Source organism: Elephas maximus, chromosome X (genome assembly GCF_024166365.1).
Source record: "Elephas maximus indicus isolate mEleMax1 chromosome X, mEleMax1 primary haplotype, whole genome shotgun sequence".
NCBI lineage: Eukaryota > Metazoa > Chordata > Mammalia > Proboscidea > Elephantidae > Elephas > Elephas maximus.
In genome coordinates, this window is record NC_064846.1 from 55,937,670 (window position 1) to 55,958,072 (window position 20,403).

At 48.3% G+C, this 20,403-nt stretch overlaps 3 protein-coding genes and 1 pseudogene across 8 annotated transcripts in view; 2 read left to right on the top strand and 2 right to left on the bottom strand.

Moving 5' to 3' along the window:
* Positions 1 to 8,947, top strand: part of LOC126068710 (nuclear RNA export factor 3-like) — a 31,104-nt pseudogene extending 22,157 nt beyond the window's left edge.
* LOC126069623 (protein BHLHb9-like) overlaps positions 1 to 20,403 on the bottom strand; it is a 283,683-nt gene that overhangs the window by 217,685 nt on the left and 45,595 nt on the right. The gene's annotated exons all lie outside the window — the stretch shown is intronic.
* The window catches only part of LOC126069639 (protein BHLHb9-like), a 241,386-nt gene that overhangs the window by 77,677 nt on the left and 143,306 nt on the right, over positions 1 to 20,403 (top strand). The gene's annotated exons all lie outside the window — the stretch shown is intronic.
* Positions 12,350 to 20,403, bottom strand: part of LOC126069641 (protein BHLHb9-like) — a 53,680-nt gene continuing 45,626 nt past the window's right edge. Inside the window, exons 4-7 of the mRNA XM_049873246.1 lie at positions 16,710 to 16,774; positions 16,307 to 16,385; positions 15,091 to 15,957; positions 12,350 to 15,000 (exon numbers count right to left, since the gene is read on the bottom strand). Of these exons, the coding sequence (XP_049729203.1) occupies positions 13,869 to 15,000; positions 15,091 to 15,650 (1,692 nt within the window). The 5' untranslated portion in view covers positions 15,651 to 15,957; positions 16,307 to 16,385; positions 16,710 to 16,774 and the 3' untranslated portion in view covers positions 12,350 to 13,868. The remainder of the gene's footprint in view (positions 15,001 to 15,090; positions 15,958 to 16,306; positions 16,386 to 16,709; positions 16,775 to 20,403) is intronic.

A 20,403-nucleotide genomic window follows, 5' to 3' on the forward strand; every position in this document is an offset into this window, starting at 1 on the left:
GTAGGGCTGGGGGTGGGTGGGTGAGGAGAGGATAACAGCCATGGTCCTGAGAACCCTTTTGATTCCAGGGGAGCATCTTCGGATCTGAGACCCTCGGGAATCTAATCTTACTATTCCTGCACCAGTAAGTATCCCTGGGACACCAAGGCAGGGAGGGCTGGGATGGATCAGGTCACCCAGGCTCAGGACTGCTCATGCAGGGCTTTCAAGTCCACTCAGGGTCCCAGACCACAGAGAGCCTGTCCCCTTTACTTCCCCACAGGTATTACTGCGTCTATGACTACGGGTACCGGCATCTCCTTCTGGATGCTTACTACTATGAGGCCTGCTTCTTGCTGGCCATTCCCTTGAACCTGATGACCTAGTTCCGTGAGTATCACAGACCCAGTGACAGCCATGCACCCTGTGACTCCCCATCAGACACTGGTCAGTCAGCTACCTCGTGTTCTTCTTGTTCTCCTAGAAACAGCTTAGACAAATACTCCAAGGGGAGCAGGAATATGAGAAAGCTCAAGGACCCCAGTGAGTGTGTGAGGGGAAACATGGTGGGACAGGAGGCGTGAGGTGGTCAGTCCTGGGTCAGGTGAGTGAGGCAGCCCCTGACATTCTCTTCTCCTCCCCCAACAGTCCTGTGGATTCAGTTGCTGAAATACACAAAACATGACATTGTTGACTTCCTCAGTGTGTTGCCCAGAATCCACCATGACATCAGCTCCTTGGTGGTGGACATGTGTGTCCAGACGGTGAGCATCTGCTTCCTCCTTGAGGCTGGCCCAGAGAGTGGAGGTTGGTTGGGGGTTTAGGGGGATCCTGGGAGCCTGAGCTGTTTTACTCTTTCGGGAAAAGATGCTCTGCTTTTCTGTCAGCGGGGCCTTCAAGGAGGGTGAATGTCTGTAGAGCCCCTTCCTCATGTCGCTTACTGCTCCCTCCTCCTGACTGGCTCCCTCTCAGAATTGTCCAGGCTTTCCTGGTCCCTTCCCTTCCTATTCCCTCTGGGATCTCCAGATCCCACCCTGCCCCCAACCCACCCTGGTCTGACCTAAGCCCATAGCTCTCTGCCCCAGCACAGCCCAGGGCTTAGGGACACAGCCTGTGGAGTTTGATGGCTCTCATTCCAGTCTCTCACTATGACGCCTTGGGACACTTTCTTACCTCTCAGCATCCTCATTTTTAAAATGGGGCTAGTAATACCCATCTCTTGGGCTGCTGTGAAAAACGAGTCAAATGAACTTGTGAAGAGTGTGTCACAGGGCGTGACACAGAGTAGGGCCATATCACTGGGAGGTGGTTGGTCCTGTTGTTGCCCTTCCCATTGCTGACACCCCATCCTGACTCCCAGTAGACAGTTGAACCTGTTTGGACACCTTCGGGGTGCCGCAGGTGTATCAGGTAAGACCATGACTGGGGAAAGATGCTGGTGAGCAGGTAAAGCATGGGAAACTCTGAGGGGAATTGTTGTTTGTTGTCCTTGAAGTAGAAGGAATGTCTCCAACTCTCTCCCTTGCTCCAAAAGGGTCCCCCAACCTGCCCCAGTTGGAAATCTTATAATGACATCTGTTCCTATGGCCCAGTAAAGGAACTGGGCCCTCCTGGGGGAGAAATCTGGGTTTCCTGAGGTAAGGGTCAGAAGCAGCTTATCTGCAGTGGGCAGAGGGCGTCGTGAGGCAGGTCCTCAGTGTGGAAGACAGGGGACAAAGGTGGATGAGGAGACAGAGGAACTGTTCTCTCAGGGGCACTGCCCCCTCCCTTCTCCACATCATGGCATCCTGCCTGGTCCTTCAGGGCAGCACTAGGTAGACCAAGATGGTCTGATTCATCAGGCAAGGGACTAAGTAAGACAGACAGAGCACTGGGCACCAGGTGAGGTAGCAGATGAAGGACAGGGCAGCAGCAGGGAACCATTTCCCCTTTCTTCCCAATCCCCACCACCCACAGTAAGCTGCTCCCCCTTGCATTTTCTTGGCTTTCTCTTTCTCTTTAGTCTCCACTCCAGAATGTCTCCCCTCCCTACCTGCACTCCCTTTCTGTCCTCACCCCCTCCCTGCCTCCTGATCCTGCCTCACCCATCTCCCTCCCCGGCATCTGGGGCCATCCCTGAGGATGTCCTGGTGTTGTCCAGGGCCAGGTCTGGGAGAGCACTGGACACCTGATGAGGGAGCTGAGCCCTGGGCCCCACCCCATTCCCTCCTCCCTCTAGACTCTTCCCTGGGGACTTGGAGGGAGCTAAGTGAGGCAGGGAGAGGAAGGAATCCCTGGATTCTGGACTCCACATGCTGCTTCTGTGTCACTGGAGAAGGGGGTCAGGGCCCTCCTGTGGGAGCTTCCCAGGAGGAGGGAGACGGGGAGAGGGTTATGGAGGGAATGCCCACTAGCTGTCTGTGGGAGAATCCGTGGGGGAGGTGCCCAGGGTCCAGGAGGGGTGGTAGCACTGGAGCATAGGTGGGACACACCTGGATGTGTTCTTGTGTAGGCTTGCTTGCCTCCATGAGGCGGGCCAGATGTGTCATTACTTGCTTTTCTGTGTTGTCTTATATTTGACAGCTCCATCTTGGAATTGTTCCCCAAGTTATCACGCCTGGTAAGTGTCTTCCTTTATCCTTGACTCCTCTAGCTGGTACAGACAACACTGGCAACCTGCCGTGAGTTCTTTAGCTCTTGACCTGGTTAGATTTTTTGATCTGACCCCTAATCTTCGTGGGGGACAGACCCATAAGGGAACCTGATAAGGTCTATGGATCTTCTCTGCAATTCTTTACCGGCTTCTGGGAGCCCCTGGTGAGGACATCACAGTAGTCTTGGCCATGGAATTTCCAAGGCCCTTTCACCCTGACCTCTGACCCTCACCCTCTCCTGGGCCCATCCTTTTCCCTGACCATTCAGTGCCACCTCCCTGGTCTGCACTGCTGGCTTCCTCTTGCCTCCCCCAGGATAACCACGAGGGACCCCCACCCATCGTCTTAGGCACTGAAGCCTCCAAGAAGTTACCACTCTGCAAGGTGAGGAGGTCGGATCAAGCAGGGCTGGGAGTGGGTCGGTGAGGAGAGGATAACAGCCATGGTCCTGAGAACCCTTTTGATTCCAGGGGAGCATCTTCGGATCTGAGACCCCGGGGAATCTAATCCTACTATTCCTGCTACAGTAAGTATCTCTGGGACCCCAAGGCAGGGAGGGATGTTATGGACCAGGTCACCCAGGCTCAGTTCTGCTCATGGGGGGGCTTTCAAGTTTACTTAGGGTCCCAGACTACAGAGAGCCTGTCCCCTTTACTTCCCCACAGGTATTACTACTGGATCTGTGACTACGGGGACAGGTGGGGTCTCCTGGATGCTTAGCACAATGGGGCCTGCTTCTCGCTAGCTGTTCCCTTCGACTCTGAGGACCTATTTCCGTGAGTTTCACAGACCCAGTGACAGCCCTGGGCCCTGTGACTCTCCAAAAGATACTGACAGTCACCCACCTCGTGTTCCTCTTGTTCTCCTAGACACAGCTTAGACAAATATTCCAAGGGGAGCAGGAATATGAGGAATCTCAAGGACCCTGGTGAGTGTGTGAGGGGGAAGGTGGGTGGGACAAGAGGTGTGAAGGGGTCAGCCATAGGGCCAGGTGAGTGAGGCAACCCCTGGCCTTTCTCTTCCCCCCACAGTCCTGCGGGTTCAGTTGCTGAAACACACAAAACGTGACATTGTTGATTTCCTCAGCGTGTTGCCCAGAACCCAGCATGACGTCAGCTCCTTGGTGGTGGACATGTGTGTCCAGATGGTGAGCACCTGCTTCCTCCCTGAGGCTGGCCCAGAGGGCTGAGGTGGGCAGGAGGTTAGGGGGATCCTGGGAGCCTGGGCTGTTTTACACTTTCAGGAAAAGATGCTCTGCTTTTCTGTCAGTGGGGCCTTCAAGGAGGGTGAGTGTCTGTAGAGTCCCTTCCCCATGTTATTTACTGCTCCCTCCCCCTGACGGGCTCCCTCTCAGAACTCTCCAGGCTTTCCTGATCCCTTCCCTTCCTATCCCCTCTGTGCTTCTGAGCTCCCACCCTGCCCCCAGCCCACCCTACTCTGACCTATGCCCGTAACTGTCTGCCCCAGCACAGCCCGGGGGTTAGGGACACACGCTGTGGAGTTTGATGGCTCTCATCCCAGTCCCTCACTCTGACACCTTGGGACACTTGCTTCCTTCTCAGTCTCCTCATTTGTAAAATGGGGCTAGTAATACCCATCTCTTGGGCTGCTGTGAAAAATGAGTCAAATGAACTTGTAAAGAGTGTGTCACAGGGCCTGACACAGAGTAGGGTCCTATCACTGGGGGGTGGTTGGTCCTGTTGTTGCCCTCCCCATTGCCGGCACCCTGTCCTGACTCCCAGTAGACAGTTATCCCTGTCCGGCTCCCTTCAGGGTGCCACAGGAGTATCAGGTAAGACCATGACTGGGGAGAGCTGCTGGTGAGTGGGTAAAGAATGGGCAACTCTGAGAGGAATTGTTGTTTGTTGCCCTTGAAGTGGAAGGAATGTCTCTGGCTCATGTCCGTGCCTTCACCCAGATCTTCATCGCTACTCCTTCCAGTAACTTCAGGTATCTGCTGTGTTGTGGGTGCCACTTGGGAACACCCATCCCAGCCTGGGGCCAATGGTGTCCGCCGGTGATGATGGTACTTTCCTCTGGGTTTCACCAATATTGCAAAATTCCAAAAGGTAGACCCCAGGAGCAGCTGAACCCAGTGGTTAAGAGCGAAGGCTCTGAGGCTGGAATAGAGGGTTCTCGCCCTGACCCCAGCATTCACCAGCTGTGTGATCTTGGTCAGGTTACATGACTTCTCTGTAACTCAGTGTCCTCCTCTGAATATGGAGATTAGAGTATCTACTTCCTTAGGCTGTTGTAGAGGGTAAAGGCCAGTGTGAAGAACTCCCTGGGTTGGGAGTAACCTATGAATCTAGTGCAGCTGGGATGTACTTCTCCAAAGGCAGGTTCTGTGGGAGGGGAAAGGGTAATAGCCAAGGAATGAAGGACGCAGGCAGAGCAGGAATGGAAGGAAAGTAGTTGCTGAGTGGGAGCACGATCCTGGCTGGGGATATGGGATTGTCTGTCTGTCTAGCTGTCTGAGGGCCCATTCTTCCTCCAGCTTATGCATCGTGAATGACCAACTGTGTGTGAGGGACAGCAGCCCCATAGAGACCCAGGGTGCCTTCTCCACCCCAGTGCCCACAACTCCTCCAGCTTCCTACCCACCCTCTCCCAGGAGCAGCAGGAAATGGTGCCAGCGTTCACTGCCCAGTCTGGGCTGAACCTTGAGTGGGCTCAGAAGTGAGTGCTGAGAGTGGTCGGGGATGGGGTAAGCTGGGAGGAGCTGCGGAGCGAATGATGGAAACTCGCAGGTAATGCTTTTTGCTTCTTTACTTCAGTCATTGTCACAAGGAACATCTTTTCTTCTCAGTACATACTACACAACGTAGTTGTTTGAACAGGTGCACAGCACTTTCTGAATTCCATGGACGCTGTCCCTTTACTGATAGGCACTGGGGTTTCCAGGAGTTTTCTCCGTTATACCATGTGCCACAGTGCTCATTCTGCTGCTTATGTCGCAGAAACCATGTTTCTGATGCATAGATTAGGACGTGGGTTTGTGTGGTCAGTGTCTTCACTCTGGCCCTGATGGGTGTCACCCGGCCCTCCTCCACTCCAGGTGCCTTCATAGCAACAACTGGAACTACACCAGAGCCTCACAAATTTTTGCTCTGTCCACTGTGAGGTCTGGGAACTCAGGCCAGTGAACAGAGGCCAGGTGGCCTGGGGATGACGCTCAGGGCTCCTGGCTCTGATGATGCCCCACCTCCTCCCTTCCCTCCCTCCAGCCTGTGCTCAAGATCCCAGAAGACACCTTCATGAAGTGTTCCATGGTTCTGACAACGAAAACTCCAAAGGAGCCAAGGTCCTGATCATCTTTTTCATCCTTGCTGTTCTCCCTCTTTTCTCTGGGCTGTGACTGAGGTGAGGGGCCCAGCGTGGCCCAGGAAGCCAAGGCTGACCTCGTGGGGCTGACACTCTTTCACCCAAAGGGCCATTGTTCTGTGTAATTGTCCCACCCAGTTTCTCTGTTTCTTTTGGAAATAAAGAGTGAGGTTGCATGTTATGTCAAATCCCTGCGGTATGCATTGGAGGCAGGCATTGTCATCACTGTCCTGCAGAGGGGGAAGGGAAGGTCCCAGAGGGTAAGGGATTTTCTGGGAGACTACAGAGAAGAGAGTCAAACCCTGGACCCACAGTAAAGCCCACTGTGTGTCTTCAGGGGTGGGGCACTCTCTAACCCTGATAAACCTGGGGGCAGGGCTTCTATGTTCCTAGTGTACTAATCAGTTGTTTTTATACAGAGAACAGTACTGCTTTCTTAGCCGTAGGAAGCTATTCAAATTCAAAAACAACTCTTTGGGAAAAACAGCATTAAAGAGCCTATGAAGAGATGGGAAGAAAAAACGTGTTCACACATATGACTGATGTAGCATTAATGTCCTTGACACATAAGGAAATCAATAGGGAGACAGGAAAATGGTATATCTCTGTCTGCTCTAGGGGAAGGTCCTTGTCTCTTTTCAACTTGTATTCATGTCACATGGCATCTATCTTCCCCCAGTTGTGCTGGCTTCTCTGTGTCTAATCTGCCCTTTTATATTTCAGAAGAGACTGATTTAAGACATACCTTACACTGATACTGTCTAATTATAACAAAGAAAACCCATTCCCAAATGGGGATTATAGCCACAGGTACAGGGGTTCAGATTTGCAACTCATATTTTGGGGGAACGCAGTTCAATCCATAGCAAGGAAGGACACAATCAGGCTTTCGTTTATCTTTTATACCCAAGGGAGCATGAAGTCAGGACCAAAATCACAGCCACGTTTCTTTTTGTTTCATGCACGTCTGTGACCCTGGTTTTTACCTTCTATGTCATCCAGTCCCTTAATTCCAGCAAGAGGATCTTGCTTTAAGAGACACCAGCTGCCATCCTAGGTCAACTCTGGGGTGTTCCCTTGGGTAAAGCTGACCTGTATCCTCAAGTGACTGTGAACACCTGAGTGGGACAAGAAAAGCTACACATGTGCATGAGATGGAAAATAATATATTAAAGCTCTGCCTAGTCTAACACTCAGCTAAAACTTTATAAAGAGATACAGCATTTCAACTATTTCTACACATACAGTTCAGTGACATTGATAACATTCTTCACGCTGCGTAACCACTCTCACTATCCTTTTCCACATTATTCCACCACCACCGTTAATATAAATTCACTGGCCCCTAAGCTTGTCATCTAACCTTTCCAGTTGCTGTTGTCAATATGATACCACACAGGTAACTCTTTAAAAGAGCACAATGCTCAAGGCAACATGCTTTACTAATTAAGTTAAACTATGGATTGGTTCAAAGAAGACTTCAGGGGATAGTTTTTTACTGATGTATGAAAAATATGTGAGGCGTGGCCAACATGACAGTATAGACAGAAGCACCACGCCATCCCTCTGCAGCAAAGATCTGAAGAACTAAAACAGATACAAAGGTCAGTCCTGGAACACTGAGCATCAAATGAAGGGATAAAGAGGTAGATCAAGCACTGAATGGAAGGAGAAACCTACAGAGAACAGATAACGAGGACAGCTATGGAATGGAGTTGCCCTGACAGTTAACACTGCATGGCTTTGCCATCTTGGGGTACAGCCAGCACCCAACCTGGACAGAGAGTATGGGAAGGCAATTTCAAAAGCTCCCAAAGGGAGACAGAGCACCTGGTAACCAGAGATACAGGCTTTCCCACCCCTCACCCTAGTGCCCTGTATGCTGCTTTCCGAAGGGTTACTCACAGCAGCTCACTACCACCCCAGGTCCACCCCGCCCCAATGAGCAGCCCCCTCAGGCCATAATTTTATTTTTCTTTCTCTTTGTCTTTCTCCCTCCCACCTAGCCCCCTACACCGCCTCTGGCCCTTCCCGATGGACCTTGCCCCTCACCACCCAGTGGGAGAGACACCAGCTCACTGCTACCCTGGTTCCAACCTGCCCCCATTGGTAGCTTCCCTCAGGACCATATTCTTCTTTGTTTGTTTTATTTATTAATTTCTTTGTTTCTTCACTCTCTTTCCCTTCCTTTTCTTTTTTCCTGCCCACCTAGCCCTGTGCACCGCCTCAGCCCTTTCTTGGCCGGCCTTGTGGCTCCCCTGAGGTAGAGCGCTGGTTGCACACAGCCTCCTTGGCTCTGCCCCACCGTCACCCGTTGGCTCCCGCAGTATGACCACGTTTTTCTTTTATTTCACTATCTTTTGTTTCTCTCTCTTCTTTCTTTTCTTTCTCCCACCTAGCTCCGAACATCATATCCTCTCCCTTCCCTCCTGCTTCTCTGTACTGCCTGCCTACTGCCGGCCTCGCTGCTGAGTGAGACCTGCCCGGACGCTCAGACCCTGCCCTACACCACCCCCAGCGTCACCCCGCTCTTCGCCAAACCCCCCAAGCAGCACCGGAGCCACACTATGGACTCCCGGACCCCGCCCTGCACCGTCCCTCGGCCCCACCGCGCCAAGCACCACCCACCCCCAGCGGAACGGGGACGAACCTCCGGACCTCGGAACCCTACCCAGTGCCACTTTCCGGCCCTGCCCTGTCGATTGCCACACCCCCGAAAAGCACCGGCACAGAGCCCCAGACCCACGGTCCCCGCCCCAGGACTCTTCCCAGCCCCGTTGCGCCAAGCCCTATGCACCCGAGCGGAACTGGCAGAGACCTCCAGACCCCAGGATCCTGCCCGTAACGCCCCTTGGCGGCCTCCTGTGAAGAACTGTGCCTTCATGTGGGACCGGTGTGGACCCCAACCGCAGTCTGTGACACCCCCTGGCCCCACCCCACCAAGCGCAAAGCCACTGAGTGGGACTGGTGTGGACCCTGCCGCCGCACCGCCCCCAGCCCCGCCCCATTGACCCTAGTTCAAGCCACAAAGGACCCATTTCCACCATCCTCCTCTTCCCTCCCACCCCCACTGCTGGATCCGCCTTGCAGCACCATAGCTGAGTGACCCGTGATGTCTACTAGGAAAAGGTGGTAAGAGCTATCCTGCCCACAGACCAGCAACAACAAAACACTTCTGGGGATGACTCACTTGTGAGAAGCAGGAATGTTCTTTCAGTCACGTCCCCCACCCTAGTGTGTAACATGCCTTCAGGGTGGGGGAGATGGACACCCATTTATATGAGACAGGCCCTTCAGGGTCAGCTCTGGAAGGAGTCCACTGTGGACCGTCCCCTGACCCAGGAGCAATGGGGTAGGAGGGCTCCAGTGGAGGGGCAGCCCTGGTGCCCTGGATGGGGGTGGAGCTGGTAAACTGCAGGCCTTAAAAAAAAAAGGCCTATACAATGGCTTTATTCTTGTTGTTAAGTGCCCTTGAGGCGGCAACTTTATGTACCCTATATACAATAGAACAAAACACTGCCCAGTCCTGTAACAACCTCACAATAGTTTTTATGTTTGGGCCCATTCTTGCAGTCACGGTGGCAGCCCATCTCATTGAGGGTCTTCCTCTTATTTGCTGACCCTCTACTTTACCAAGCATGCTGTCCTTCTCCAGGGACTGGTCCCTCCTGATACCTTGTCCAAAGCACATGAGGCCAAGTTTCGTCATCCTTGCTTCTAAGGAGCACTCTGGCTGTACTTCTTCCCAGACAGATTCTTTCATTCTTCTGGCAGTCCATGGTATATTCAATATTCTTCACCAGCACCACAATTCAAAGGCATCAATTCTTTTTTGGTCTTCCTTATTCATTGCCCAGTTTCATATGTGTATGAGGTGATTGAAATGCCATGGCTTGGGTCAGGGGTACCTTAATCCTCTAAGTGACATCTTTGCTTTTCAGTTCTTTAAAGAGGTCTTTTGCAGCAAATTTGCCCAATGCAACACAATATTTGATTTCCTAACCTCTGTTCCCATGGGCATTGATTGTACATCCAAGTAAGATTAAAGCTTTCACAACTGCAATCTTTTCTCCATTTATCATGACGTTGCTTATTGGTTCACTTATGAGGATTTTCTTTATGTTGAGGTGTAATCCATACTTAAGACTGTCATCTTTGATCTTCATCAGTAAGTGCTTCAAGTTCTCCTGACTTTCAGCAAGCAAGGTAGACTCCTTTGCGTATCCTTGGCTGTTAATGACTCTTCCTCCAATCCTGATGCTATGTTCTTCTCTGTACAGTTCAGCTTCTCAGATTATTTGCTTCTCATACAGACTGAATAAGTATGATGAGAGGATACAACCCTGATGCACACCTTTCCTGACTTTAAACCATGCAGAATCCACTTGTTCTGTTCAAACAACTGCCTCTTGGTCTATGTACAGGTTAAGTACCTAGGAACAAATTTAACCAGGAAGGTGAAACACATGTATACAGAAAACTAAAAAAACATTAGTCAAAGAAATTAAAGAAGACCTAAGTAAATGCAAGGATATTCCATGTTCACAAATTTCAAGGCTTAAATTTATATGGAAGGTCAAGTGACTCCAAATAGCTAAAGCAATCTTGAAGAAATAGATTAGAGTAGGAAGTCTCACACTTTGTGATTTCAAAGCATACTATAAATTCACAGTAATTAAAACCACCTGGTACTAGTATAATAACATATGTAGGCCAATGGAATAGAATTGGAAGTTCAGAAATAAATCCATACATGTATGGTCAACTGGTTTTCAACAACGGTGCTAAGTCCATTCAATGGGCAAAAAAGAGTCTCTTCAATAAGTGGTACCTGGAAAACCGGATTTCCACATGCAGAAGAATGCAGGATCCGTGCCTCACACCATACACAAAAGCCAACTCAAAATGGATCAACGACCTAGATGTAAAAACGAAATCCTTGAAAGTGTTAGAAGAAAATGTAGCGGCAAGGCTGCAGGTCCTAGGTTTTAACAATGCATTATCAGATATGACAACAAAGCACAAGCAGCAAAAGACAAAATAGATAAATGGGACCTCGTAAAAAGTAAATATCTTTGTTCATCAAAGAACTTAGTCACAAAGTGAAGAGACAACCTATAGATTGGCAGAAAATTTTCAGGAAACACAAATCTGATAAAGGTCTAATATCCAAAATATATTACAACAAAAAGAAACAACCCACCCACAAAATGTGCAGAGGACTTGAACAGACATTTCACAAAAGGGTATATCCAAATGGCCAACAAGCACATGAGAAGATGTTCAATGTCATTAGCCATTAGGGACATGCAAATCAAAGCTACAATGAGATACCACCTCAACCTCATTAGAATGGCAATGATTAAAAAAAAATAAGCAGCATAATGATAAATGGAGAAAAGATTGGAATTGCACATAGTCTTCACTGGGGATACGTGGATGGCAAACATGCATATGAAAAGATGTTCAACATCATTGGTCACTAGAGAAATGCAAATTACAACCACAATACCATATGGCTAAAATGATAAAAGTCTGACCACATCAGGTGTTAGCAGGGATGGAGAGGAATCGGAACCCTCACACACAGCTTGTGGTAATGTAACACGGCACAGCCACTTAGGAAAATGTAAAAGTGAAATGTATACCTACTATATGAGCCAGCCATTCCACTCCTTGGCATTTACCCAAGAGGAATAAAAGCATATGTCTACCAATGTTTACAGTACCTCTATTAATAATCTCCAAAAGCTGGAAACAACCCGAATGTCCTTCGACAGGAGAATAAACAAAATGTGGTATAACCACGGAATGGAATACTACTTGGCAATTTGAAGCAATGAACTATTAACACATACAACATGGATGAATGTCTAATAATTATGCTGAGTGCAAGAAGCCAGACACATCCCCTCCCCCCAAAAAAGAAAAAGAGAACTGGCTGTATGAATCCATAGATATAAAATGATAGAAAATGAAAACTATGTGGATACAAAGAAGATCAATGGTGGCCGGGGGGTGGGGCAGGGGGGCAGGGGGAGGAGAAAGAAAGGGAGGGTTGGGAGGGAGGGATTACCAAGGGGCATGAAGTAGCTGTTGCGGGGAGACAGATATGGTGACTATCTTGATTGTGGTGATGGTGACATGCATAAATATATATGCCTAAACTTACCAAATACATGCAGTTTAGTGTCTGTCAGTTATACCTCAATGAAGCTCTTAATAAAAAGCATGTGACAGATCTCTACAATAATGAATTAGGAAAATAATGACGAGGAAAAGGCAAGTTGCAGAATACCACTCTCCCATTTTTGCAAAAGAATAAATGTGTTCATATGTATACTAGAAAATATGCAAGAAAAAATCGGGAGACTACATACCAAAATATTACACGATTCAAGATTATGCTGTATAAGTACATTTATTGACATGGAAAGATTTTCACAATATACTGCTAGGGAAAAAGCATGTTACAAACAGTACTGAGAGCATGATTTCATTTAACTGTGTAAAAGTCTTAAAGCGTATAACCCGATACTTTCACACACAGAATCTTTCTCTTTAGCTCAGACCATGGGCTGTACTTCCTGCCATAAGACTTACAGAACTCAGCCACAGGCCAAACTCCTGGGAATACTTTCTGGGCCATACAGACTTCCAGAAATCACCATCTTGTGGGTTGAGACAGCTGCCGTTTTGGGTCGACTGTCGCAGACACTGCTGGGCCAAACCCATCTATACATCCCAGACTTTTCTCCTGACCTCCAGCCAGGTGGAGCCAAAAGCCTAACTGACATGGCCAGATTGGAGAAAGTTAAATGTTAAGAATTGCAAGCCCGGCAGGGACATCATTCACAGCAGAATTGAGCCATTCAAATCAAATAGTCCCTGAGCCTTGAAGACCACCATGGGAAAAAGTGAAGGGGGACTGTAAGGCAGTGTGGTGACGGTGGGTTTCGGTATCAGACAAACATGATTACCATACAAAACAGCTATGCCACTTGCCAGCTATGGGAATGTAGGAAAAAATTAAATCCCTCAGATTCTCATTGGAGACTACCCAGATTAATGACTTAGAATAAAAAGAAACACTAGTAGCCTATCCAACAGGATCATCGGGAGAAAGAGACAGAAAAAAAAAAAAACCTGTAAAATGTGGTGCCGACAGTGTCTGACATAGAGTAGGCACTCGGAGAACGTTTCCCCTGTAAACCTCCTTCCTTTCTTTCTGTAAGAGATGACACTGACATAAACCAAATAGCCTGACAATATGAGAACTCCAAATGTGGTACCGAGATAAAAAATTAAATAAACTAACATGACATTTTGACTGAGACTCAGGTCCGTTTACGTGTTGTAGAATGAGTTGTGTGATGCAGGTGGAATAGGGAAAATAGTTATTCCTTTTACATTAAACAGTCTACACTGTAGCAATCCCTGCTTCCTTTAAGGATCAAGAGGGCACGTTTGGCTACGAGCATATATACGCTGTCGGTACTGGCGCTCATATTTCTGTGTGTATATGCCTTATTTCTGCAACTAGACTATAAACTCAAGGGTTTTTTTTTCTTTTGTTGTGCTTTGCTTTTCATTTTTTGCCACGTGAAGCCACAAATGGATCTATGTGGATACTAATGAACAAGCTGGCTTACTTCCAATGTCGGTTCACCATCTCCTTACGGAAAATGCTACACATCTCCCAAACTAGACAGGATGAAGATCAACAGGTATTTTCGGCTCAAGGGGTAATATTCATTTGATATCCAAATATGATCTAGCTCAAACCCAGAGGCTGTCACAAGTAACATCACGTTAAAGATGCAATTTATAACGTGCACATGGTGATAAGCACAGCATTATGCAAGGCTCTTTGGGAACATACGGCCTATTAAAGTTTGGAGATTGTTCCAAGTTTTCTCTTTTATTTCTGGCTCATTTTACAATTTTTTCAATAATCGTTTTAACTTCACGGAACACAGCCTTGAGTTCATTATAACTCACGGGATTAACAACTACAATCGATCCCCTTCTGATATGCTCCTTTATGTTAACAAATATGGCCACGGCAGTAACAAGATTGGCTTTTGCCTCTTTCTGGTGAAAGATGAGTTTTAATGCTGACAATACCTGAGTATTCATCATGTCTCTTGCTGCAATGGGATTTTCAGACATATTCAAAAGTACTTTCAAAACCAGATTTCTGGTTTTATGATTTCCCAGGGATAGCATACGGGAAAGCTCTGGAAGGTAAGCGGCAACAATGAAGTGATGGTCACGGTCAGCACTCAGCTGCCCTAATTCCTTTAATCCAGATCGCTGACCAGGTGAGTTCAAGGGAAAAGACACGGTTTCCTTACACATATGCACAACATGTAATATACTCCTGCGTTGTCTTTCCTCCGCAGAAATGGGATTCAGAGTAATTTCAGCCTTTCTTGTCATGTCCGGGAATTGAAAATCGAGCAAGCTTTCAATAACAGTCAGCACACCCATCTCATTAATGAGCTCTTGGGCAAGGGGATGAACCTTGATGATACCCATTGCAATTTGAGCTATTTTATGAATGACAGGATCAGCATTTGACTTAAGTAAGCTAACAAGTTTTTCAAAGTCCTCAGAATTCAGGCGGCATTCCATTTTGCAAGGGCAAGGAAATGGCCTAATCCCATTCAGCTCCCTGATCCTGATCTGCCCTCTGATCTTCTCTATGGCCTGAGTGCAAGTCTCAGAATCAAATGGGTACGCGTCTATAGACTGTAGGCATATGGAAGTGCCCTCACGAAGACCGGCTTCTGCCGCAGGCAGGGAACCCGTGTTTTTCTCACCTGAGGACTGGGCAGTATATGAAAGAGGCCTTGTCCTCGACGGGACCTGGTATCCAGATGCCAACAATGCCGGAATTTCAGCAGGGCCATTGGGCCAGATAGTTACCTCAGACCAGTCCTTGGGCCTATTTCTTTCATCAATTTCACATGTTACCCAGGGCTTAACTATCCTGTACACAGGTCTAGGATTAGGGTCAAAACTAATTTTATCTCCAACCCAGAACCACTTCCCAATAACGACTTCCCCCTCCTCCTCCTCCTCGTAGTCCTCCCACTCCTCCTCTTCATCCTCCTCCCCCTCCTCCTCTTCGTCCTCTTCCTCCTCTTTGTCCTCCTCCTCCCCCTCCTCCGCCCCTGGCCTAGGCTTCCAGCTGGCCCCAGTAGCAGCCTCTATTCCCAACTCCTCAGTATTGATTGAGGCACCAATATCAGTTTCACCTTCGTCCTTAGCGTTCGTCTGATCACCACCAGCCTCTTCCCTGTTCCAGAACCAGGAACCGATACTGGCCTCTTCCCCAGCCCAGAACCAGGCATCAGTATCAGTCTCATCTTTGTGTCTGGCCTCAGATGCAGCACTCTCCTCAGCCACACAAGAAAAACCAGATACCACAGCGGCCTCATCCTCAGCCCTGGGACCAAAGTCTGTATTCATCTCCTCCCCTGACCTGGCCCAGGATCTAGGCATGGCCTTAGCCACGCCTTTGACCAGAGCCGTAGGCTCTGACAGGGCTCTTGTCTTCATCTCAGTAGCAACCTTAGTCTCTGCTACTGCATCTGTCTCAAACCCTGCCCTGGCCTTGACTATGTCAGTAGCCTCCCTCTCTGCTTCAGCCTTTATGCCAGCCCCTTTCCTAGTTTTAGCATGGGTTCCACTCTTATTCTCAGACATGGCTGAAGTCTCGTTATATAGCCCTATTCGGTATCGGCCTTACAACTCAAGGTGTCTCGGGTCAGTGTCTTAACACTCTTTCACTGGGTCAGGCTATAGCCTTGGAAGCAACAGTCAGAGTCAATTGTCGGCTCGACAGTCACAGAGTCCCCTTTGAAAACACACAGCCTCTGTTAATAATACAGACAGAGGGCAGAGGCACACTCAGGCTGGAGGAAGATGACGGCTCCTGGGTGCAGACCTGCTCAGAGGGATGTTCTTCTGCCACTCCGAGGCCACCACAGCTGCCACTGAAGATGGACCTGATCTGGAAGAATGAAACGGGGCTTTGAGTCTCTTCCCACTGTACTGCTCTATGCACAAAGTCACATAGAGAGACATGAAAGAAATAGCAGAGACTGACTGTGTGGTACAAATCGATCAGTAGAAAACCTGCGTCCTCATTTTATCCCTTCCACACTCTCACTACTCCCAAACAATACCCTGCCCAGGCCCTACACACTCTTTCCTCTGCATCAAACAGGAGATCGGACCGTGGGAAAGCTTGCTGAGATGAGAACATGAGAGGCTAAGGAGCACCCAGCCCTTCTGACCCCATGCTGGTGTACACCACTCCCCTACAGGTCTACCCAGGCAGGCCTCGTTCTCACGCCAACCTGCACTGATCCGGTGCGATTCTCTCCGCCTTCCTTGCTTCCAAAGTAGACAAGCTCTACAGCAGATCCACTGGCAGATCTATGGGCAAAAACACACAAGGGCAGTCTCTCAATCCAGAGAACATCTGCCTTTCCAAATCTACAGCACTGGTTACGCAACATAGCCGACGTCCTTGGACCCTCTTTGCATCACTTCCTTCCCCATTTCCCACCACAGTATCTACCAATCGCTCTATAGACATGATCCTGGCTCACCCACCCCCATTTCCTGTACACAAATGGGCGAGGGCAGAGGTGTCTGGAAAGCTGCAAGTCAATGGTCCAAGATGTGATCTGGTCTCACCCAACTGCCAACAGCCAACCCCCACCCCCAGTCAACGGGGGTACTCATGTTCATACCCACCTTGGATCCAAGCTAATAGTTCATCTTCTTTCTTAAGTTCCAAGAGAACGGCTCCCTACAGACATCTATAGGAGAGGGACAGAGCTATGGATCGACAGAAAGACAGGGCACAAAAAAGAAGAAATAAGGGGACTAGCAGATGGCCCAAAACCCACGACAAGGGTTATAACTTTAGCTTTTATATATTCACGGCCATGTTAAATGCCTACCACCTGTCTGGGTCTCCTCCACTGATTCCCCAGCCATCTCCCCGCCCAGACACACAGCCTGGCTGAATACCCCTCCCCCCATCTCTGAAGTCAGCCATTTCCCAGGAGAGGGCACACCTCTTTCATTGACAAAAGCATGAGGTGTAAGAATGGGTAGTAGAACACAGGTAACTATATTTAGAAAGCATGCAGAGAAAATAGTGGGAACTATTATTTCAGTAATAGCATTATGTGCCCCCTCACCTTCCCCATGTGCTTCATACTTAGATCCTACCTCACTTACCTATGCGAGCCTGCCCTCACAGTGGGTTCCTCAGGAGATGTCCACCTCCCTACCAAAGGAGAGTCCTCCTCCTAGAGAATCAATACATAAAAAGCACTTGGCACATCATAAATTTTAGCCATTTTTATGTATCCTTATTGGCCAATTGTATTCTTACAGCCATGAAAAAATATGATACAGGCTAATTTTTATTCACCATCAATGTAACTTGAGGTATTCTACAGGGTAGCTATGAGTTGGAACCGACTCGATGGCGATGGGTTTTTTTTTTTTTTTTGGTGAGTGAGATAAGAAGTTTACAAAACAATATAAGGTGGCATCTTATTTTTTGTACATAAAAATATAAATACATGCACACATGTATAAATATATAAATATCTGCATAAGAAATCTTTTGGAAGAATGTGATCCTGAAGAAAACATTACTAGGGCTTATTTGTGGGTGGTATGTGTGGCGCGGTGAATTATAGCCATGTGCCACATAATGTCAGTTCGGGCAATGTCCAGCTGCATATAGGTCCATGGTCCCATAAGATTATATAGCACCGGGAGGAGGAGCCTGTGGCCCTTCCTGGATTGGAAGGCTACTGGAGGCAGCGAGTGGATCTGCTGCTACGCTCATGTGAGTTGGCCAATGGGGTCCATGAAATGGGCAGATATGGGGGTGCTGCAGCAATACAGAGATGGGCTGAATCTAGACACATCCCTCTTGCACCCTCTGAGGCACAAAATGCCAATAAGGACTGCTCTGTCTGCCAGCATGAAAGACAGAGGTTGCAGATACCTACGGGGCAGATTTCCTGGGGGGAAGGCCCTGCACATAGCTGGCAAGTTGATTATATTGGACCAATGACACTCGTGGCACCAGGTGGCTACAAATGGGTCCTCACAGGAATAGATAGATACTTACTCTGGACTGGGTTTTGCATATCCTGTGACAGATGCAAATGCCAAAAACACCATTAAGGGATTGGAACAAAAGATACTGTTCCAAGAAACACACTTTACAGCCCACAGGGTGTAGCAACGGGCCAAGAAACATCATAGTAAATGGACATACCATGTTGCACACCACTCTCAGAGTAATGGTTTGATAGAGAATTGGAATGGGCAACTCAAACATTTGTTATCTAAAACAGAGGGAGATAAAGGCATGAAGGGCTGGCTCACATGCTTTCATGAGTATGTGCTCACAGTTAACATGTGGAGGGCAAAGGGAGGATCACCACTGGACAGATTGCTACGATTCTCTGGGGTATCTGCGGAAGAGGGATTGGGGGAGGATGCTGGTGCCACCATACACTTTTTCCCCATGTCACCTAAAATTACTTATTTCCTGCTGGTTGCTACAGCCCCAGGACCAGGGATGCAGCTGCAACTGCTAGAAGCAGGGGTGATCCCTAAGCAAGAGACTGTAACTATACCCCTGAACTTGTATGCCAGAATTCTCAAGGGCCTGATGGGATGGATTGTACCTTCCCCCATCTGGCAAAATTGGGGTTGACAGTGAATACTGCTGTATTGCCTAGTGGCTGAGATAGCCCACTAGTGTTATACCCAGGTAACCCCACCCAACACGAATGGGAGTGGATTGAGGGGGAAGCACTTGCTAGACTGGTGTTGCTACCAGCAATATGGACTAGCACAGCAGCTAAACCTGATGTTCTTTCCCAAGGTCAAAAAGTTTGGGTAAAAATAAATGACAAATGGAAGGAAGGAGAAATAATAGCTGAAGGTAAAGGAAGGAATAAATGGGTAATGCAGTAGGGGAAATCTAACATTATACTGATACCTCAAGAGAGACTCAGAGCAAGGGCATAATCTCTCAGGTAAATTTTATCAGAGGCCAGAAAGGGTTAATCTGAGATGACTTTTGGAGAACCTGACCAGAGCAAATGGATACCTGCTGCAGACCTGAATGGCTGGTACCTGCGTAACCTCACCCTGAGTACTCTTTGCCCCACTGAACGACTGATTGTTAATGACTATTTGGGACTCGTAAAATGATTGGGAGTGTGTCATGGATTGAATTGTGCCCCCCAAAAATATCTTTCAACTTGGTTAGGTCATAATTCCCAGTATTGTATGATTGTCTACCATTTTGTCATCTGATGTGGTTTTTCTATGTGCCATAAATCCTATGACTATGAGGTTAATGGGATGGATTAGCAGCAGTTATATTGATGAGATCTACAAGACTAGATAGTGTCTTAAGTCAATCTCTTTTGAGATATAAAGAGGGAAGTGAGCAGAGAGACTTGGGGACCTCATACTACCAAAAAGCAGTGCCAGAAGCAGAGCATGTCCTTTGGACCTCAGGTTCCTGAGCGGAGAAGCTCCCGGGCCAAGGGAAGATTAATGACACGGACCTTCCTTCAGAGCCAACAGGGAAAGCCTTCCCCTGTAGATGACGCCTGGAATTTGGACTTGTAGCCTACTAGATTGTGAGGGAATAAATTTCTCTTTGTGAAAGCCATCCACTTGTGGTATTTCAGTTATAGCAGCACTAGATGATTAAGAAAGAGGGGGAAGTTAATTCTTCAAGTATGAAAGGGCCAGTGGCTGGAAGAGCCAGGGGGTGGCCTGCGGTGCAGTGAATTACTTAGTAGGGCCCTTCTAGCCATAATCTTTGTGACTCCCATACGAGGATTCAGTGGGACTATGCAAATAAGGTGCTTATGGCCCCTCAAGGGGATTGGACTGCTTGCTGCTCATGCAAATGAGGTACATGGAGCACTTGTGGGGGTGGGACCATGCAAATAAGATATATGAAACTCTAACAAGGAGATTGGTCAGCTTTGCCATCCCGCTAGGCTTAAAAAGAGGCACGAGAGAGAGAGAGGAGGATCTGGAACACAGAAAACAGCAAGATGGCTGTGCAGCAGTAGCAAGAGCGATAGCAGCACGAGACTGCAGGAACCAGGAGACTGGCGCCAGACAGATGAGGTGGGGCTTCCCTACCCACGGAGCTGAGAGTTGTAACACTTGCCCGAGAAGGCCCTGAGCAGGGCCCAACACCAGAGGGCAAGAAGAAGCTATCCCGATCAAGAACTGTATCCTGAGTTGTTCCTGTTACTTCTGAGTTGTTCCTGATTCTGAGTTGTTCCCTGTTACTTACCTAATACACCACTTAACTCTTAACTCTATGTATGGTTTGTGAGTTCTGTAAGATGTTGCAGTAACTTACAGAACCCAAAGACCA